At 43.7% G+C, this 22,919-nt stretch overlaps 1 protein-coding gene and 1 long non-coding RNA gene across 9 annotated transcripts in view; one reads left to right on the top strand and one right to left on the bottom strand.

The window, feature by feature from the left end:
- myt1la (myelin transcription factor 1-like, a) overlaps positions 1–22,919 on the bottom strand; it is a 79,492-nt gene that overhangs the window by 24,255 nt on the left and 32,318 nt on the right. For 5 of the 8 annotated variants that reach the window (XM_037085424.1, XM_037085427.1, XM_037085426.1 and 2 more), the window contains exons 6-11: positions 15,815–16,344; positions 12,560–13,169; positions 8,877–9,280; positions 6,221–6,355; positions 2,356–2,446; positions 363–473 (exon numbers count right to left, since the gene is read on the bottom strand). In XM_037085424.1, the coding sequence (XP_036941319.1) occupies positions 363–473; positions 2,356–2,446; positions 6,221–6,355; positions 8,877–9,280; positions 12,560–13,169; positions 15,815–16,344 (1,881 nt within the window). The remainder of the gene's footprint in view (positions 1–362; positions 474–2,355; positions 2,447–6,220; positions 6,356–8,876; positions 9,281–12,559; positions 13,170–15,814; positions 16,345–22,919) is intronic. The other 3 variants (XM_037085425.1, XM_037085432.1, XM_037085431.1) reach the window with 1 other exon arrangement.
- LOC119011992 lies at positions 6,233–9,198 on the top strand. Its single transcript, XR_005072324.1, has 4 exons — positions 6,233–6,373; positions 6,737–6,914; positions 7,902–8,087; positions 9,061–9,198. It is a non-coding gene; the product is annotated as an uncharacterized LOC119011992 (long non-coding RNA).

Below are 22,919 nucleotides of genomic sequence, written 5' to 3'. Positions count from 1 at the left end.
TAGCAGGGGTAAATATAGTCTACAGCTGTTACATATGCACACTGGCTTCTCCAACAACCCAGGAAAATTAAATGCTGGTGGTTCAGTGGACCATTTGGCATCATTAATTTACGAGACGCATAAATATTGAATCTATAAAGTTCCATAAAATAAGATATTTGCAAAAGCCTTCTTGTCTTGAACAACTTTTTGAGAGGCAAGGTCGGACTATTTGTTCACTGTTTCCAAAACCCAGGATGACAACAAACACGAGGCATTAGGCTTAATAATGTTTTGATCCAATGCACCATTCATCATCCGCATGATGAAAACACATGATTATCATTAAAACACATGATTTAAATGTAAGGGGGGGGCGGTACCTGAGGACCCGATCTGACGTCTGATTGGTCTTACTGCCAGTGTCAGTCGAGTGGCTCTTCTCGTGGACCTTCGCCATCTTCTCTGCGGCAGCAATGGGACAGCCGGACAGACTGGAGGAGGAGGGGGGAGAGACAGCACACGGCCTGGTTACATACTGTACCGAACACACACACACACGCACACACACACACACACACACACACACACACACACACACAGCATCTGGCTCTGAATGAAGAGTGGTTCAGCTGTCAGTAACAGCAGTTCAGAATGAATTATGGATTTTAAATGGCCTACTTCATGATGACTGCATTACTGGTTCACTGACTGACAGTTTGTGACTGACTGGTTTACAAACTCTAACGCTGACTGGTTTACTGACTGACTGACTGGTTCACAACTGTTTTGGAGCTATAGGTTTTGGCCCGTGAACCTCATCTCCATGTTATCACTGGCGAAGTCAGTTTCTCGCTTGGCATCTAAATAAAGTTGCTGCTGATTGGACGGACAGTCATTGTTCTAAAACCGAAACTTGCTGCTCCTCCGCCTGTGAGTCACTCCAGGCAAATCCTCATCGCGTCACACACAGAAGGAGAGAAATATTCGTAATGCCAACAAACACAACATTTTTAAGGATGATAGGTGTGTGTGTACGGAGTGTGTGACAGATCAGCACGATGGCTGCTGCTGCTGCTGCTGCTATGGAGGCGTTTCCATGGCGACTGCCAGACATGAAAGCTGTGTGAGCCAGTAGCTAACAGTGGCTAAGCTAGCTAGCTCGTGCTTTGTTTCCTCTCCCAGCGGAGCTGTGCTACATAACACACCCTGCAGCCACGTCTGAGCGAGTGTGTGTGCGCCTCTCTGTCTGCCAGCGCACGTGTGCTGCTGTCTGTGAGCTAATTTGTAAGTGTCTTACTGTGTGTGCGTGTGTGTGAAAGAGAGCGAGAGAGAGAGAGTGTGTGTGTGTGTGTGTGTGTGTGTGTGTGTGTGTGTGTGTGCAGATATGTGAATGTGTTTGTGTGCATGAAGCTGTGTGTATGTCTGAGATCTGAGGCTCTACGTATGTGTGAGAAAATGAGTGTGAATCCTAATCACATTACATAACACGAAAATATGTGTGTGCGTGTGTGTGTGTGTGTGTGTGAACGTGTGTTTGCTGCCTGCATGTGATGCTCTGCTCGGCCTGTTAAACAGCTGAACTGCTGATGTGACGCAGACACACCTTCAGTTCAAACATGGACTATTTTAATTTAAGCCCCTGTCCCACATGGAGTCAATGGAGGGAATGTTTCAGCATTTTGAATGATGACAACAGAATCAGAGTTGTTTGTTTCTATGAACAAAAATATGCCAATTATTTGCTTCATTAGGACAGAAACTGTTACATTAGTGGGCAAAAAACCCCACAAAAACAAGCGCAGATCTCGTGTCGAAGAGGTTACGTGTAAAACTGGAGACTTAATGTGAACAGTTGGGTTTGTCCTCTTATTCAAAAACCAGAAGAACAAGGTAACTGTTCAGAAATGTCAGCCTCACACCAAGAAACATTTACCAAAGTCATTTGTTGTATAGTCACTGCATGGTTTCCTTTGCTCCAACATGACGCATATGAACACACCAAATTTTGGAAATGGGACCGACTGAAGTCCTGTAGTGGATCCTCAGGAACTCATGTTTGTACAAAAGCAGGTACATTTCTGGCATAATCGTCGACATCCAGGGGCTGAAAGACCTGCAACTAACATGGGCTTTCCTAATGAACACATGGAACTTGTCTTGACACCTGCTGAGGAATGCTGTTGCTGAATTACGTTTCATTTACAGAAAACACGTGTGAGGTAACAGTGAAGCGTGAGTAGTATGTGACGACCTGGAGATGTGGCTGCCAGTCAGAAAATGGTCAACTACAGTATCACAGTATCTGCGCTGTAAATGTGCCACACTGACATGTTGTTCAGCTGTTAGCGGCCCAGCTGACGGACGCTCACTCACCTGCGGTGCGAGTTCCTGTTGCTATTGACATGACCCCGTCCAGAGCAGCCAGGAGTGGGGCACTTTAAAACATTTTCATACATGGCAAGGACTTTGACAGACAGGAGAAGGTGAGAAAGACAGTGAGGGTTAGGAGCAGACAGGAGAGTTACTAAGCGCTCAGCTACGACGGTTAGGCATGCACACAGACCAGTGACTTTCAAAAGATGTGAATGAACACAACAACAAAGATTCAGTGTCACGACCAACCCAGGCGTGGAAGGATTACCTGTCAGTTTCACCTGTAGGTCCCATGAAACGGCTCACTTTGGTAGTTAAAAACTGAACTTTATAGATGAACCTTCAGGTTCCGGTTCAACAGAATCAAAAAATCTCTCCCGGTAGAAAAGTTTCTGGCACAAGTTGCGAAAGACACTGAAGTTGCCCTCGTGAGCAGCTCTCTCTTTCTAGTAATTTCTTGCTACATGTAATCATTTCCTGCTGGGGAAACAAGAGTCTCATTTGCATTTTGATCACTGCGCTCGTTTCATGAAATTTCATGAGACGAGAAGCAAGAGTTTGTCATGCACTGTTAGAATCTACTGATGACTCTGCAGATGGTACAGGAGCAACGTGTGGCGTGATGAATATACAGGAGTTTATGAGTTTGCAAACTAAATGTTGTGTTACGACAGAGGTAACTGCATCGGAACCAACCATGTTTATGCGTGTATATGTGTCTAATATGTCATATTTTGTAGGTCCCACGTGTAGCTAATTTTCAGGTTGTTTCTTCTACTTTAAAACGCATAATTTTTGCTCCTTTTCCATTGCTGCCACACCCCTGTTCATCCCCTACGCTGAACGCTTCTGTCTCTTTAAGGCCCCCCCCCAAAAAAAACAGTCTGCTCTGATTGGTCGATTCTCACAGGCCTGAGCAGGCACCACCCACCATATTTCCACAAGAGAATAAGACATAGGAACTTCGCTTTTTACAAAATGGGGGCCACAAAAAGCTTTACACTACTTCTTTCACACTTTAATGTGTCAAATTTAAGATTGAGCTAATATAACGTAACATGTTACCTGTGAGTTTAGTGTTTCGGGACAGAGCAGGTTTGGATGTTTGGAGGTGTTCGCATGCAGGTCGTTTTGTGAGTCTTTGCAGGCAGCAGCAGGCGGATTTAACTGATTGTCCATGCCGTTCACGTTACATCAGCAACACAGATACTAAAACCAGACATCAGGCAGGTGTGATGAGGAGGAAGAAAAGAAAGTAAAGGAGGACACATAAACTGAAGCAAAACAAAAATACTCCACTGTATGAGACGAACGACTCTTTGTGCCATGAAGGCCGTGCAAAACCAACTCAGTGTGCAATGGACATGGCTTTTCTATGTACACTTTCGATTCTAAAGAAAATGAAAATCATGTGCGCTAGAAGTGAAACTGTATTCAGTAGTTTCAGCAGTCTTTCAAGCTCTCAACCTCGTTAATGTTTTGCTGCGATCAGCGAATGATCGCAAAGATCACAGAACCACCTGTAGTCCGAACATGCTTTGTCACACGCTTAAGTTCTGATTTAAAACATTTCACGTAACGTATTGGTAATGAGTGGCAAAACCTCGGCTCCAGCTGTAGCTTTCGCCAAGTCAAACCCAGAGCAACAAAACACAAAATATAGAGTCATGCGGGACGGATGCATGATGGTGGACAGATAACATGCCCGACATTGTCCAACGTTCACTGCTTCACAATCGGTCTAACAAGTCATTTAGAGTAAAGTATCAAAACCATATCCTTTTTGGAAAGTAGAGAATGTCGAGATTACCCCACTTGTGGGCTTTAGAGAGTGAGTTTTATCATCCTGGCTGACCAGTGAATATAAGTGAGATTTGATCATGAAGTCGGTACGATACTACGTGCTGTGTTTATATGGACACTTCAGGACAATGACACCTAAATTCTGTCAGATGATTAGGTGTGGGCAGATTTGTTATCTGTTTATTAGGTGAATTTTGAATAAAGACTATGGTTTCAGAGCTACAAACACCTCTCAGAGGCCAAAATAATCTGATTAATCTGGTCAAATTAAACCTCGGTGGTGGGAGCTGAAGCGTCGCGATTTACCCGGAAGTGTGGCCTGAATGCAAGATATAGCAAGATATAGCAGTAATCACGTTTGGTAGCTTTGTAGACAAACAAAAGCTGAAATCAGACAGCTTTCCTGTGTTATTTATCTGTAGAAATTTAACATGTAAAACCAAATACATATAGCGTTTAACTCCATTTAAAGTGGCTCTTTGGAACTTCTGTGGTGTCATTGAAGCTCGTCATTAGTTTCTGTCAGCGGACTCCATTTCTGAACTAACGTCACCTACATTTTGCTCTGTGTTAGCAGAGTGGAGAGAGGCACTGAGGCGAGGCCCCCGAGTTCTTCACAGAGAGACAACTCCAACAAACTGTCCACAGGCTTGTTTAAGCAACAGAGGGAGACGGGGGAGGTTCCATTTATTGCATCATGTGACAACCAGCTCACACGTGGCCAATAAAAAAGTGGTTAATACATGAAAATGGCTATAGATTAATAATAATGCATAATTAATTAAAGGCATAATTGCTACACAGAGCCCTTTTAAGCCAAATCAAACTAATTGGAGTTAATATTGGATTTTCTTTTATGTTACTGCCAGAAATGGATTGTCCACAGACATCTTCCAATGTTTCATTTAGGCATCTGTGGTGTTTTATGTTAGGAATACCCAATATCTCCAGCTCAGAGGGGAGAAACTGCCATGAGATTTGCTTCTATTGACAATTACTAACTTGTCCAAGTCTGCCTAAAACCTGAGATTCAATCGGGTTGCTCTAGCCTAAAGCTTGAAATTAACGTTAGCTAACACGCTAAACTTCAAACATTGTACAGTGGAACCCCGGCTTACGAAGACCCCATTTAACGAAAAATTCAAGTTACAAAGGCACTTAACGGCGATATTTCTGCCCGTGGTATGGCAAAATGCCCGCGTAACGAAATCCCACAAATAAAGGAAAATTTACGTTAATTTCAAATTTGCCGCGACCGAAATTAAAAAAAAAAATTATAAAATAGAAAATTAAAAAAATATATATAAGTTTAAATTAAAAAATATATATATATATCATTGCATACGTACATTAATTAACGTAAATGTAAGTTTTAGTTTTAATGTTTAGAATTAAATTCCATAATGTTATGTACATGTACACGTGTATGCATGCATACGTATGCTTTCTTCAGCCTCCGCCACCTCCTCCTCCTCCACCAAGAACTTTGTCTTCAGCCAGCATTGCCTCACTCAAAAGGTACATACATAATTTATTTTATTGATATTTATTAATACATTTATCATTTATTTTCTTCATTTCAGATTGTATTTTGGAATATTCTTAGTGTTTTTTTTTCAAATATTAAGTCATATTTGTAGAGGAAATACATGACTGGTAGGGGGCCTGGAACGAATTAGGCTATTTATAGGGAAAAAGGTGCTTCGACTTACGAAAATTTTGACTTACGAAAGACCCTCTGGAATGAATTCACTTCGTAAGTCGGGGTTCCACTGTATTAGTTTCTTCTTTGCCATTTCATGTTAGCAGTTAGCCAACTTTGCTAATTAGCTCAACGGTCCGAAGCTCCCCCAGCTGAGGTTTAACTCAACCAATAATCTGATTTCCGGTTCAAAAGCACCTCTGAGAAATTATCTTGTGATTAATATCACAACCCACAACGTCAGACTTGAAGCGCTACACTATCTGAAATGACTTGTCAGACTGTTACTTTGACTGTTTATCTTTTTTTTTAAGCTGGGTGTGTTTTCAGTGCAGCATGGCATTCAGGCAGTGGACCTACTCTCAGGCGGGACTCGGTCTTTGTGAGGACACCCGGAAAGGCTGCGGTGGTGCGGGTACAGACCCGTCACATGACCGGTACCGTCACAGCCCGGCGTCGGACACTTACTCTCCTTCTTCTCACCTCTGGAAGAATCTAGAAAAGCAAAAAGAAGTGAGAAAGAAATAAGACAGGGGCGGGGTTTGAGTCTAACCAGCGGCTGAGCGTTGCCTCTTCTGGCATCGAAGGACTGAATCTGAGCCGGGTCTGGCCCTTATATGGGTTCAAGACGTGGGGATTAGTCTGGGACTAGATCTCTGGATCGCCGCCCACATCTCAGATTTGTTTAGCAAGTCACATAGGTCTGATGTTGTACCCAATGATAGCTGTTTCCAGGCGGTTGAAGACACCAATTGGCCAAACACAGGTCTAGGATAAAAGGGATGGTTCATCCCGGATTCCAAAATACATATTACTCCTCTGACCCGGCGTGCTATTTATCCATCTTGATTATTTTGTTGGTGCCAATTTTCACAGACCTTGTTCGAGGCAGCTCAATGGAGGAACTATTTCCTTTGTGCAAAATTACACCTCCCGGCCGAATCACCACTGAGAAAGAGGCACGAATCGATTCACAGATGAGACGCGAGGCCAGCCAGAGTGGACGTGCTGTCACGAGCACGAGCCTCCAGTCCGCGAGTCAATGCACGAAAGGGTACAACCGTCATTCTACACAGCTAGCTAGCCAGTTACCCGAGGAACACTCCTGAAAGATTGGGACAACCACGGATCATATGTGTGCAGCAGTTGTTGTTAGTCAAAATTACAACTAGTAAATCAACATATTCATTTGATCATCAAGAAAAACATTAACTGTTCCTAGCAGACAGTGTCCCTACCATGGGAGGAAAACATCACTCTCAAGACTATTAATTCGCCCCCTTCTGACAAGAAGTCAGCTTCCATGAGCACACTGGCAGGCTGAATGAATGACGTGAAGCAAAACGACACGCCGCAGTTTTAGGGGTGTGGATTTGCTCATATTAGCACGAGAATCAGCTCCAGTTAGCAGCGCTTGGGTCAGCTCTGGGCCAGAAGTTGTCCTGAGCGTACTCTCTTTGGTCAGACTCTTCCCTGTGGACTGATATTAACTTCCCGTGGGCTAACAAAAGCATCTTCCTGGCTAATGAAGCAGTCTGAAACCCATCTGAGTCTGTGGTGCGGCTGATGACTGCACAGCTCCGAGTCCCTCCCAGCGGCGGTGGGCTTGTATTTGAGTCGATATAGAGAAATAGGCCGCAGATAGTGTCCCACAGATGGATTTGCTCTCCTAACGGGCCGTGCAGATTGCCATTACTCATGCCTGACAAGTCGGCCGTCTGATGTTCCCACACCGGCCTATTTTAACAACATAAGCTGCTGTCAGAGGAAAACCATGCATCTGCAAAAAGGAAAAAAAAAAAAAAACCTGTGTCGGTCCTGAATGCAGAAAATGAGTACCCATTATCTCATCGGCGGCCATGTACAGCGTTTCTGAAACAACACAATGGGATTTTAACAGGTTTTAACAGCCCGGGGGTCAGAAAGCTCAGTCAACCCAGCAGTGGGCACGGGAACGTTTGAATCAGGGAGGAAAAAGACTCACTTTAAAGTTACACTTATGTGTTTTTTGTTTTTTTGTTCCTTTTTTTTTCTGCTACAGCACTCATAGCCTCTGGCTGCCGCAGTGTGGAGGGTTACAGTAAGTCAGGCAGACAAGATAAACTTCCTCCCTGCTGACCTGGGGTCAGATTTCTGGAGTAAAAGCAGATTCAGGTCAAAAGTGATGCAAAGAAGTGATGTGAAATTGGCACAATTTGGAGAGGAAGCATGATCAGAAGACTACTCTGTGAGTAAAGTTCAAATACTTGAGTTTTCAAGAACATCTGTTGTAGGGAACAAACAGATTTCATTGTTTTTCATCTTATAGTTTGACTTTCCCTGGCACGTGAAGTTAAATGAGTTTCGTACTTATTTTAACCCAAATCAGGATGTTTTCGATAACCTCATCAAGGCATTTGTTGCCCTAACCTCACCAAATAGGGACATGCAATGACAGTCTGGTACAAGTGTTAGCTGGCGACCTCTGGTGGTCATAGTTATTATTACAGATGCAAAGGAGAAAGTCAGGTGATGGAGTATAAAGAGAGACAAAGTCCACATAATAAGGACGGGTTGGCGAACGGGTGAAACAAACAGAAAGGCTTTCAGTTAGGAGAGCACTGTTCATTTGTCAAAAACCAAAAGTCAAAGTTAGTTATTCAACGTGATGTTTTTCACTTACATAATTAAATTACTTCACATACATGATGTAACTTAAGTTACAATGATAAAGTAGGCTATTTAACCCAAACCACAATGTTTTCCTAAACCTATGACCATCTTACTCTATACTGAAGACCTCAAAACGCAGCCAATATTAGAACATTCATACCCTGGAAATGTGTCTAGAAAATCTATAATACAAAGTGATACCAAAGACGTGAGACAGAGTTAAGTACGTGCTGCTCAGGAGACTTTTTGAGTGAAAGATTTTCCGCAGCGTCCATAGTGAATAATCATATAGAATCGACATTTAGTCTTAGCGGCGATCAATAATGACCCAGTGAGGGTCAGTGTGTGGGTTTCTGCTGCCTACCTTTAGGGTAGTAAGCCCTCTTCAACCCGTCGTGGTGCATCCTGGACTTGCGCTCCTCGCCGCCGCCACTCAGCCTAGGGCTGTGATCGCCGTGGCCGCGATGATGGTGATGGTGATCCCGGCGGGGAAAAGTGTGCTCTGAGGCCATTCGGTCCCTCATGACCTTCGCCCTCTCTGATTCCAGGGCGATGGCCTTCTCCAGCAGCGACAGGTTTCCCTTGGCCATGTCGAAGGTCTCGTCCGAGCGGTCAGAGGCCACTGACGTGGTATCTTCATCGCCCTCCTGGCTGCAGCTGGTCGGATAACCTCTGGACGCGGGGCTCAGCTGCTCCTCCAGCTTCATCAGGTTCACCATGTCGGAGTACCTGGGCTCCCCCGGTGCTCCCTGCTGGCAGCTGTCATACCTGAGCCGTGAAGAGGACGAGAAATGACCACAGATGTGTGGCAAGCTATGAGAAAACTCTTGTGATAAGTTGAGGCTGTTGAGAAGTTACAAAAGGTCTAAGATTTTTCTAAAAGTGTGGAGAAACAAAGATGTGTCCATGACACGAGGCATTGTTTGGAGGGCAGATGCTAATAGAGAAAAGTTTGTTGCTGGTTTGTTGTAAAGGAAGCAGTTGAACCGTGTGTGTATAGTCTGAAATAACTGTTAATGTCAGTTTTGGAGACACAAAAGGTCTTTGTCTGTACCTGCTTTTGTTCCACTAAATCAATGGTTGACCTGCGGGCCAGAGAAGTTTTCACTCTCACCATTTACATCAAAACTTTTACACGATTTCCACAAGACTACTGTTGATAACGACGGAGATAAAAGGCTGATATAAGTACCGATTATGACCTTATGGCATCTAATATGTGAAGAGAGGGGCAAACCAACAAACCTGCGCCTTGTTCTGAGGCAGGCTACTTGAACAGTCTGAATCTAATAAACTTACCCGATGAATAACATCTTCAAAAAAATAATACAATCTAATTAATATAAATGACAAGTGTTGAATTGAAACTCGGTGATAATACCACAGCTTCGGCCTGCAGTATCTGATCAGAACAAATATTCTGTCTTTCAAACACAAGCAGATGGCGTTCGTGCAGGAACGGCACGCCGGTGACATTTTTTTTTTTTTTTTTTTTCAAAGGCAACAAAAACAACAGTAGCTGCCGTCGTCGACCTTGAACGCAGCAGGTCCCTGTTTATCCAGTGTCGGCTTCATCTCCGGTCTCACAGGGCGGATCAGAACATACATTCACATATGCGACTCGTTTTAACCCAACGAGCGTCAAAATAAATAGCAACAAAACAAACAGAAACAAACCCTTTCATTTATTAAATCTAAGTGTATATCTCGAACACTGACATATTTTTATATAGGAGACTATTCTCGGTCTGCTTCCCTCCAACCTACAGGACCACATCTTTCAAAAAAGTACGGAAAGTCACGGCCTTCTCTCCAAAGATTTATGTCTTCTGACTGTCCCTGAATTCTGCGCTGAACTTGGTGAAAGAGCATTTTAATGTGCGCTGCTCCCGAATCAGGTACAAAAGTCTGAATCTTGGGGCTAAAACGACAGCTGGCCGAGGATGTTCTAAAAGTTTTGTCTCAGCAGTTTGTCATCTCTCTTCATTTTAATTGTCATATGTTTGATTCATGGCTGTAGCTGTAGCTTTGACCACAATCTCGGTGAGATTATTCCTGGTTAAATCAAATCAACAAAATGTATGTACACCAAGTTTTCTTTTTACATGGGAACAGGTGGTTTTCAATGTCTGGCACTTCTTAATTATCTGTCCCCGCTTTCAAATTCGGCACCTGTGTTGCTTTTTTTCATTTTGCACACAGTTCTGTTGAATAACTCGTCTTTTAGTGCTTCCATGGCACAGACTTTACTGATTAGAGTATTATCAGTAATTGGAGGGACGCCTCTTTATTTCTCTTCCTAAATGCAAACAACAATCTATATCTCTACCTATGTGTCCGGAAACGTATTCCTAATAGTAATAAATCCTCCCTTTGCGCTCTGCTGCTCTCCGTCCTCAGTAGCACAACCTTCCCCCCGAGTAGCCCCAGACTCCTTTAAAAAAATAACACATTTTACGAGTTGTTGCGTCATGGGGATGCTTTATGAACTTATGAAACACTGTCTATGGCAAAATTCTAAATTATTTGTCTGCTTTTGTAAATTCTGCACTGGTGTTGCTTCAATTTTTCACACAGCTCTGAATAACGCCATGTTGTGTTGCTTTCATAAACCCATTACAGTGTGATCAGCAATTAGCGGTGTTCGTCTTTATTTATTTAATTTTTTCACCCTGAATTTGAACGACAACCTGAATTTTATGTTAGCTAGAAAAAAAACATACGCTGTGTGCGGATACCACTTTGTTGTATAGACTACCTAAGATCCAAAAACAGCCAGACTGCGTCCAGATGTGGGCAGTCGGATCCGATCAGATTCATCATTCATCGTTCAAATGATGACGTGTTTACACCTTACAGATAACGTGCACTTTCCCTCATCCAGATCAGGTTGTCACAGGACCAGAACTTTAAACCTTGGGTTGAAAATCTAGTTGTTGATCTGTTTTTGTTTTTTGTTTTTTTTTGAAAGTTTATTCATTTTTTTTTAATAGCTCTGGTACTTTCAACACTATCAAATGCAGATACTGAATAAACACGTAGAATAACAACTTCAGTGTCCAGATACTGATCGCATTTTCTTAATACCAGGGTCTGTGGGTGGGTGCTCACTCAGACATCTGCATCCCCCTGCCCACCACGCCACACCGAGGAAGAGAAATTCATTCATTTAACTCTGAGATCTAAGATCTGCATGGGCTAAATACGCAACCGTTTCGAGGCGAAACGCTAAGCAAAGAGCTTTCCGAGGTGAAAGGATGAGAAGCTGAGATTCAGACGTGACTCCCTCACCCAGCCAAGTTTTAATCAAAGTCCCTCTGATTGTGTTTGTCCTCAACACATAACAGATGATTTAATCACAGGGATATGTTAATCAATGCCTGCTTAATCAATGTAGATGATTTGTCTCATCGACTGTCATATACACAGTATGACCAAAAAAAAAAAAAAAAACGCTAAAAATAATATTGGAGCCGCAAATGTTTTCTTCGACGTCGCCGATCGTGCTCTCATCTCGGACGTCTGCAGCATGCGATGGACGCACCCGCGACAAAATGCGACGGTTCTCAGTCTGGTTTTACAGGGAGGGTCTCTTTCCTGTTATTTCTCAGTCTTTGTGGACATTTATTCACCACTCTCTTTATTTTACTTTATTAGACGCAAACTGCGACACTCCGGCACTCAGGGTTTTTAAGTATTTTAATTGCCTCCGTGAGCCGTGTGCCACAGCTGTTAACTGTGTTGATGAGGGGGTCAAATCAGCGGGTGGAATTACAATAACTAACGTCCTGTTGTTTTTAGAACGCCGTTATGCATCTGTCTCTTTCACTTCAGTCCACCGCGTCTCCCCCCTCCACGTCGAATCCCCCACCCCGACCCCCCGGGGGAGGCGTGCCTCACCGTCTGAAAAACCTCCGCTCTGGAGGAACAGCTCCCTCCGACTGTTGTCTGCTATAAAACAACCCAGATTTCCTCTCAGTCGAAGCAGAAAGGCCAGTGGTAAAAAAAACAAAAACAAAAAAACAACATGATGAGTAGCAGCCGTACCTGCTCAGGTGATGCATCATCTGCTGATCTGTTTGGTGGAGCTGGTGGTGGAGGGCGGGGCGATCGGACGTCTGCGTCTCGCTCAGTTTCCGAGCCAGGTCGAAGCACTGGTTCCTCAGACACTCCAGGCTGCTGAGACACACCTCCTCCTCGCTCTCGTCCGCCTGGGACCTCACGCGGCCGTTCGCGTGGCTGCCGTCGTCCACCATGACGCCCTCGGTGTATCCGTCCTCGGGCAGCATGGCGCCGTGGCCCTGCGCCAGGAGCTTCAGGGAATCTACCGTCTCTCTGACCACGTCGCTGTCCAGGTCCACGCTCAGCTCGCCCTTCCCGTCGCCCTGGTCGCTGCCGTCGTCGTCCTCATCGTCCTCGTCCTCCCCAGCGCTGTTGGAGGAGTTGCTGTTCATCTCGGACTCGGTCATGGCCTGGTAGGCGGCGTCTTCGGCGATCTTGCCGAGGTTGAGCAGCGACTTGGCAACCAGCTCGTCGTAGTTCTCGTACTCCTCTCCGGTGCCGTTGCCGGCGCCGATGGTGCAGCTGTTGTTGTTGTTGTCGTCCTTCAGGATTGGAACGAGCTTTGATTGTCCACCGGCTTTGTAGTGGTTCTCTACTGTCAGGAGAGAGAAAAACAAACCTCTCAGACTTTTTTTCAGGCACCCGAACACAGAACTGATCGCTCATCACAGCCAGTTTTCACAAATCAGCATAGCTTCACTCAGCATTTTGCGCCATAAACCAGATAAACAGTAGGTAATTGGTCAAAAAGAGGAAATGGATATATTTTGTAGATAATAAGACAATCTTCTCATTTATAAAATATAAAATCCTGTAGATGAAAAGCAAACGAGGCTCATGCAGCCTCTAATAAACTCAATGCTGATGAACCCGGATTCTTCTCATATATTTCTGAATACATTAGCTGCATCCCTCCCAATTATGATTCACTGTTTACTCACAAAAAACATACAACCCAGAGCTGTGCAGAGCAGCGCTGCTCTCCCCGCTAAGCCTCGCTGTTGATTTTGGGGACAGAGACGTCGAATGAGAGCAGAGAAATTGAAAAGGGAGGCGTGCGAGGTGCTCCGATTCGGGAGCCATAAATATTCTCAGGAGGAGAAGCCGAGCGCATGTGACACGTCCGCCGAGACGAGGAGGCGAACGGAGAGGGGAGGGGAGGGAGGGGAGGGTGGGAGTTAATAACTCAGCAGAGCTCCTCTCCCGATTATTCGTGAAGCGCTGTCAGAAGCGATTGAGGACACGGGGGGTGTTGGGGGGGGGGGGGTCGAGGGAAACGTGGCGGGCGGGAGAGCGCAGAGCATCTGGTCTACCAGAGATTCGGCTCAGCAGCTCTCATCACTTGCTCCTCTAACACTAAAACACTAAAACAAGATCGGACAGTAGTTTGACCCAGAACCAGGATATCGACCCCTGGATTCAAGTGTCTGTTGCAAGTCGTCGCTTATTGGGGTTTCGGGGGAAAAGTTCCATAGGTTGATTCTGAGACGCCTGAGAAACTCTCAGAAGATATCCTACCACACAAAAACATCGTCATCTCCGACCCGTTTTGACATTTTCCTGAAAAAGTGACCTCTCTAGTAATGACTGTAATTATCGGAAGAATGCAACAATTGCGAGGCCATGTGAGGTCAGTTCTAGCCCTTTTCGACATCCCATTCTTTCAGCTTTTTCCTTTGTGCTGAAACAAGATGGCGCTAGTTTGGAGAAACCCTGATTACGCATCGCACGTTGAGTGTGTTTAATTCTGTATTTCAGATGGCCAACCCCGCGTCTGTCATGAGCAGCGCAATCGCGTCTCAACAGACCTAACAAAACCTTCATGTCACTGTATTCGCGGGGGGGGGGGGCAACTTTTTCATTAAGTTGTGGTTATCTTGATGTTTGCTGTTGGAGCCATGTGCAGTCAACATGATGAACCCGTGTTATTGCACACCGCCACAAAGACCAGCTGGATGCTGACAGGGATACATCCTGAACAAGTCGCTGTCTATCATAGGGCTGACACATAAAGACAAACAGTTATGCTCGCCTATGATGGGCACAGTTAGCCAGGTAACAAGCTCAGTTGCTCTGATTTTACAAGCTGGCCCTGAACACACCCTAACTCTGGAGTCTTTGTATTAACACTGGATTTTCTGCGCCTGGCAACACCATCCCTCAGGGGTAAAGAAGGAAGTTTGAGACATTGCAACTTCTGTTGGATGTGCAGTTTCTGACATGAGCCAGCGAGACACCTCTTCTTCTCAACCAACAGTCATCTTTGGCTTCTGTTAACCATAATCTTTCCCAAACCTTAGAATTGTGAGGTTCTTAGGTAAAGAGGTTGGTTGCCTAAAAAGCATTGCACGGAATCTCCCGGGAAAATCCAGCACGGTTACCATTATCCACAAAATGAATGAATAAACTCAGACTTTTCACTTGTTCTGTTGGTGTTTGCAGTTCTGAGACAAACTCAGCAATCCATGCAAGATCTGCAAGAACAATCTAGTTGTCTAGATCAATGGTTTCCAGAGTGCTGGACCAGAGTGCTGTGTGTTTTTGTCATGGCGATAGCCAACAGGGATCCTAATAAACTAATAGCTTCAACATGGAAAGAATAGGTAATAATCATCCAGAACATTATATTAAAACATAAAGATGTTCTTTAAGTCATTTTTCATCAACAGCGATTAAATATATTTGCTTTACGGAGCCCCTACAGACCTAGCATTCATTAGTCTCGTATGCAGAAGTTATTATCTGCAAGTTGACTTTAAAAGTTAAATTTCCTCATGTAAACCTGTGTTGTATAATAACAAATCACCTTGAACCTTTAAAATAATCACTTGCAGGACTGTAGGGACTACGTTTTAAAATGTTACATTTAATTGTTAGTTGTCCGCCACTCCCACGATGAACTTAAATTAACTACATATGCTCAAGGGATTGGCAGGAAAGGGACCACGCATTCAATTTAGTGTCACTGTTTAAAATGTAGCCCTAGCGTATTTCGAAGGAGCGGATTGGCACTTATTTGAGTTTAGCGACAATAGCAGTTAAGAAATGTATCTAAAGTACAACATGTTTGCACCTCAAAATGAAAAATACCAATTCTTTTGGCGTGGACTGTCCATTTAAATATAACCAAGCCCTCTACTTTTCTCTCGCATGAATCGTTCGATAAACGACCACGTGGGAAACAACAGGAAAATGCAGGAAATGAGCAGAAAAATCCAAAAAGAGAACCATCAAACTCACCGTGCTGATGATTCTGCTCCTCCTCTTCCTCCTCCTCCTCTTGCTCGTCTTCCTCTCCCTCATCCTCCTGCTCCTCCTCGTCGTCGCCGTCCTCCAGTTCGTCCTCCTCCTCCTCGTACATCCCCTCCTCCTCCTCCTCCGCCCGCTCTCCTCCCATTGCCGCGTCCGCCCTCTCCACCTCCACTTCCTCCTCCTCTTCCTCCTCCTCCTCCTCCTCCTCTTCGTCTACCTGCTCCTCGTTGTCCTCCGAGAACTCGTCCTCCCCGTCGCCGTCCTCATCCCCCTCCCTCTCCCCGTCCTCTTCCTCCTCGTCCTCCTCCACTACCTCCCCTTGCTCCTTCCCCTCGACTCCCACCTCCATGGCTTCGTTCTCGTAGCTGGTGTAGGCGCCGGCATCCTCCTCCTCCTCCTCCTCTTCCTCCTCCTCCTCGCCCGGGCAGGAGGTGAGGAAGGGCCTCCTCTTGGCAGCCGGCTCCAGTGGCTGCTTTTCCAGAGCCTTCCTCTTCTTGGCCAGCGGGCAGCCGTAGACACTGGAGCAAGACAGAGGGCACATACATGATCAGCAGCCATCTTTACTCTCTCATTCACTATTTGATCCTTTCGAGGATCTTATCTTGAGCTTCACCGGCCTGAGGAGTGCACTTCTGCAGCAAACTGGAGCCCACTCTCGGGTCAAATGAATCTGAAAAATGAGCCAATCTGGCTGACGCGTATGGGCGGGATCACATTTGATCCTAAAGAGTCGGAGCACATCCGAGCGTGCCAACAAAAAAAACAAAAAAAAAACCCCTGCCCTGGTTGGCTAGCTTGGTCATATATTATTTCTGGCCCTTGAGAATGATTAAATGTTTGACAGACAAAAAGGCCACAACTGTTTGGACGATCGTGAGCTCCAGGCCTGCCTGATGGAAGCCCGCAGAGGTCAAAACATCACTCGAAATGTCTTCTCATGATTGTTAAATCCTGCTCTGAACACTACTGAATGTGCTAATGCTAAGAACAGGAAGTGATGCAAGCAAGCACTGACGTGTCATTACGGTTCGGAGCAATGTCCAAAACTTCAGAGAAAGCTTCCAAAATAGTCTCAGTAGGAACAATACAAGGAATTCTTGTTCAGCTGTCCGGGCAAATACCGGAGAGCACACCTTTGCCCAGGCGATGCACACACACAAACACACACCTTTTTCAGCACTATTTATTATTGTCGACATCGTAAACAAATTTTTTTTTTATTTTGCTGCCATTTCATCACTGCTAGTTATTCAGTTCACAAAGACTACCGGCATCTTTAAGGTGGAACATCCTCTTACATTTCCCTCAAAGCATGAGCGGACGTCGTGAATAAATGAGCACACGGTAAATGTCAACATGACAATATTTGACCATTCTGGTTTTTTCTCTTGCATGACGAGAGACCTTAAAGCGCTTAAAATTAATATTTTCAACCAGATCATGCAAAATGTGATCCCTGGGACACATTACCAACTGAAATTAAACTTAATTCCGATGCAAAATAGTTTTCCGTCCATGATTTGACAACAATCGGTATCGGCCCTGAAACAAACATATCAGTCGACCCAGAGAGAATAAACGCTCCGGATTGTTTGTCTTTCTTTAAATCAGTCGCTTGGGCGGCGCAAAAAAAACGATGTCGAGGGAACTTGTTTTGCATGTGGGAAGATGAGTCACGGCATTGAAAACAGAAAAATCCTCGCATAAGAAAAGGTAACAGCTGCTCGCGGTGAGAGGCTACAGTAGATTGCTGGCTCGGAGGTTGTCGTTGTTGTTGTAGAGACACAGAGATTCTGGAAAACACAGGTAGCAGAAGGAAGGAGAATGCCAACTGAAACTGTGAGCCAGCGGCACTGTTACACTCATAGTCTGCTAGCAACACTTTGAATTCCTCAAGATTCAAGCCTGCGTTTGAGAAAAGCCATTCTGATGAGTATTTCAGCCCTGACTCATGGTCAAGAGAGTGGTTACTGTTGGCATATAGAGGTTTTTCACACATATTTTAATAAAAAAATAAGACTGACAGCAGCTTTAAAAAAAAAATATGGCATTCTATGTTAAAGGGAATTAATAATTTCTGAAATCTAAAAAACACAGTTTGCAAAACACTGTTGCTGAATTATTTGTGGTTTCAACATTTTTCAGAAAACATCTCCCTGTCTTAAAATAGCTGGCTTTGTCGAGATCACACCATAGTTGTAATGCTTCCAATTAAAAAAGCAAAAGCTCATTACTGTTGAGATAAAAAAAAAATATACATATATCATTAAAAATATAACAATAACACAGCCTCTTCAGCTTGCACTTGACTTCTGATGTTTGTTTCCATTCGCTTATATATCGGCCTTGAATAGTGATACTTGCCTTTTAATTTCGAAACTGGTCACAAAATGAAAATTTTAAAAAATTAATGTGATTCCATCACGTTCAGAGATGTTTTCCAGCTCAAAGAAAAGTGCCTTTTGTCAGAAATAAAAAGCCGGGCCAGTTAGGATGGTGATCAGAAGAATGAAAGGCTCTGCGTGTAAAGGTCAAAGGTCGCAGTAATGTGACTCCCTCTGCGTGGAGACACTGCAGCGGATATTCACTGGCCCTCGCCGAGAAGGAGAATGAGCCCCTTAAAAAAAAACAAAAAAAAAACCAAAGCTTATTCAACCGGGGCCTCAATTACGCAAATCCCATTATAGTCATTAACTGTTGGGAAAATTCTGCTTTAATTGCTCCAAAACAGCAAGCACAATTATACACGGCTTTAATGTAGATTTTAGGAAATCAATTAGTGCATTTCCATATGAAAGAGCTTATTTTGTGTTTGGAGGGCGAGTTGGAGGAGGTGACGCTGCTTTTCTGACTGGAGCCGCTGTGTGTTTGTCTGACAAACCTGCAGAAAATAGGACATTTAGACCATTTAACGACGACTTTGTTCTTTTTTTTTTCTTTCTTTCTTTCTTTGAGTGACAACGTGACAATGCTTTAATCAATCTTAACCTGCTACTGAACTGCCTGCATATGAATTATTAAGACAGTCGGTTACTTCTATCTAGATCATTACTGAGATGAACTTCGCTGAAGTCAGTGAGGGGCCACTATCTCTTTTTGGTAAAGGAGAGGTAGAGCTTTGGTGGGACGTACACAGCCGAGTCTCCAGGATGTGCTGCATCTCTGAAAAACCACAGCTCCATCCAGGATGAGACGTGTACCATCATAAATCCATTGTTGAGGCATCAAAACTGGCTTTCTTCCACAGGAAGTCGGACCATCTACATCTGTGATCGTGGCAAAACAGGCGTTCTAAACCAAACCACAATGTTTTCCGACCCCAAAGTGTTTTTTTGTGCATGAATCTAATCAGAGCGCGAGCACAGCGTGGTGACAAGAGCTGCATTATCGGCAGTGGTGTCGGCGGCGGCAGTGTCATCGGCGTTGTCAGCAGTGGCCAATTATCGGATCTGATATTCAACATTTTTTCTGATTATTATAATCACTGTTTTTTGTTGTTGTTTCTCTCAACAGATTGAAGACAACATAAATTAATTTTAAAACGTGCCGCTTTGGCTCTGTTGCAGCGTGGGATCTGCATCTAACTAGTAACTAAAGCTATCAAATGAACATGGTGGAGGAAAGAGTACAGCACTTGCCTCCAAATGTGGTGGAGCGGACGTATAGAGAGGAATGAAACTGAAATACTCAAGGAAAATACAAGTACCTCAAAGTTGTACTTGAGTAAATGTACTTAGTTACATTCCATCACTGGTTTTTAGGTTTAAACATTGACGTTAAGGTCTTCGATCGATTCAGAACACAGTATCTTATCAATCGCGTTGCATCATGTCAGACTGCAGCAGAGCATTTTAGTAAGAAGAGAAAATGTGTGAACCCCCCCCCTTCTCCTCCTCCTCCTCCTCCTCCTCCTCCTCCTCCTCTTCTCTCTCTCTCTCCCTCCACATAATTACCATGCGTAGTCTCTCGCCCTTGTCTGCAGCATTCCCTCGTTTCAGATCTGCTTTAATTACCACCGGAATTTTAATTGGCGGGAGACAGCAAGGTGGCTGAGGTCACACACACACGCGCGCGCGCACACACCCTCACACACACACAGACACACATACACACACACAGGCAAGCTGACAGCTTATAAGGTAAAAGATGGAGTGATCATTAGAGGAGAAGTGAGTGTGTGCGTGTAAGTGTGAGTGTGAGTGTGAGTGCGTGCGTGTGCATGTGTGTTATCTGTTAGAAATATACGCTGGAGTGTTACATGGTGAATGAAACTGATTTAATCAGTTTCTCTTCTCTCAGTCTCTAATCAATTTAAAATTCCATATTGGCTTCTCTGACATATCAAGTGTTGCCATTTCATGAACATATTCAGGAGACTAATTACATTACATGAAAGTAAATGTACTGAATGTCTCCCTGTGAAGAAGTAGAAGCATCATAATGCAAAATGATAATAGATAAAGTCGTCTTCTGAAGCAATGGTGTTCTCAAATCATTTCTTTCTTCTTCTTTTTTTTGTACTAATTCATTATCAATTACATTTAGGATGGATTATTTTGTTTTTTGGAGTACTGGGTTTAAAGCGCAGTATTTCAACTGTTAAGTTCGTGTAGTATTCAAAAATTCAGAACAGTGACACTCCAAAAATCTAATCCATCCTGTTCCTCAGGGGTCCATCCTCGGCCCTCTATTATTTTCAGTTCACTTTTATTAAATGTTTTGGAAACACCACATCTGTTTGCACATATATGCTGATGACGATCTGTTATATATTCTACTAAAAATCCTGCAGGGATGAATGCAAGATTAAAGGTGTTGGACTTCGCAGAACTTATTATGACAAAATTACTTAAAATCCGAAATCCTTTTATTGAGAATATTCTTATTGTAAAGGCTTCTTAAAAAACTGGTTTCATTTCTTCTTCACCGGTTTATGAAACTGTGTGAATCATTATCACCACTGGCGTGAGAAGTGTATTCAAATTTTGTGTACTCCTAGTGTTCATGTCAAGAGTGTAACTGCAAGTCAGCGTTGGCAAGTTGTCTTAACTTAACTATTACATTGTTAAATACATCGCATGCGTAACATAACTTCAGTTAGGTACATAACATAGGTACATTCATAACTCAACTTACATTAGTGATGTATTTTTTTACTCAAACCACTATGTTTTCCTAAACCTAACTGAGTAGTTTTAGTGCCTAAACCCAACCATTTTCAATAACACAGCTCCATATACATGTTCCCGGTACAATGCAATGGTCATGTTGCTTTAGGAATAGACATTGTACAATTCTCCAAACCACATATATATCAGCTTTGAATGATTCATATCAGACAGATATGTGCTGGTTGCTGGTTAAGTTAAGGCACAAAAAATGCTTGGCTAGGGGTAGAAATAGATGTTTCAGCTGAAAGTCTGTGGTTTTGTTGCTTCAAAGACGGATGCAAAATGAGTTGACGTCTCAAACTCTCTGGTGGTTACCCCAAAGACAGCTGCCCAGTTTTTCAATGTCTAATGACATTCCATCAGCCTCAGCGGCAGTTTGTGTTTACACGCCAATTTCTCCCACTTTTAAGACACCTTGAATCCATTTTTGCCTCCGTGTGGACACCTGGAAATCAATTTTATGTCTCTGTGTGGACACCTGGAAATCCATTATTGTCTCTATGACTACCGTTCCATTCTTGTCTCCAATTTACCACAGCAACAGAGGCTGTGTTTAAATCCGCCTATGTGATTTACAGCGTGTTCGCAGTCGGTTTAACCCACAGTCACGTCGGTTTCAAGCATCACTTGACTTGCTGTCAGAGCCTAAAGCATCTGCGCTGTTGCTAAGGTACCTGCAGTTCAACATACGTTCAGCACTTATCAAGATCCCAACTGTCTGAGGTGACTACCTGTCAGCCAATCACAGAGATTTTCTGCAACTGCATGAATCCTTATGCACCACTCGAGTGAGCTTTACATTTACATTTTTTTTTTAATCCTCATCAAAAAAAAACTGTTCATATTTATTAATTGATGTACAGTAGGATGAATAACTCCTGGGTTTGAGGTATATTATCATTTAGACTGATTTTAATATTACACGGTTTAAAAAAAAAAAAAAGTGCCTGTCTCCCCATGGGACTTTCTGTTGCAGGGTGTTAATTATTAAAACGGTGCGTTCAACAGTTATTATGATACTATAAAATATTGCTTTCTTTTTTAATTGTTATATTATTATCTCTATTAACAGCAGAATTTCAAGTGACTTTAAATTGATCAATAAATTTAAAAAAAAACTAAACAAATGATAGTACTTGGTGAATGAGGACAGTTATACAGGAGCCACAAATAGCAGCTGCAGAGCGATAATTACATCTAGGTATGTGTGGTTAGGTGGGATCTCTGCCGCCGGCTATGCCACATGCCAACACTCATCGCCCTGGCAACGCTTTGGCACCAGCTAAAAGGGGGAGTTGTGGGGGGGGGAATGGGGGTATATATATATATATATATATATATATATATATATATATATATATATATATATATAAGAGACGGGTGGTGGCAGTGAGACGAGGGGAGAGGAGGGGGAGGAGGGGTAATGTGGGCGACACGATGTTCACATCCTATAAGAGCCGTTGCTATGGGAGACAGGCTGCATCCCTCCTGGTCCTCATACTGCAGCATCGGCACGGTGCTGTCGCCATGGTGACATCCTCCAGAGAGAGAGAGGGAGGGAGGGAGGGAGGGAGAGACAAAGAAAGGTAGGGGAGGAAGAAAGGAACACGGGGGGTGGGGGGGTGGGGGGGGGTTAGAGAGAGAGAGACTCTGAGCCTGACTACAAACCCGACACCCCCACCTCCACCTCCACCCCCAACTCATTCAGTAGCAGGAACAACAGAAACTGTGCCTCTGCCTGGAGAAGTTACAGATCCCAGCAGGGTGACGAGGAGAGGTGGAGAAACGTTGTCGAGTTTGAGCATTAGGAATAAGATTAGGTTAGAGGAAAGCCGGCTACAAAGACCACATTCTCTAATTTTCTTAATCTTGAAGACTCCCGTGGAAAAAAAAAAAAAAAAAACCCATGCATTGGATTCAAA

This window comes from Acanthopagrus latus, chromosome 22, assembly GCF_904848185.1.
Source record: "Acanthopagrus latus isolate v.2019 chromosome 22, fAcaLat1.1, whole genome shotgun sequence".
Lineage (NCBI taxonomy): Eukaryota > Metazoa > Chordata > Actinopteri > Spariformes > Sparidae > Acanthopagrus > Acanthopagrus latus.
Note: the sequence above shows the minus strand (reverse complement) of the source record. Positions and strands in the feature narration are given on the sequence as shown.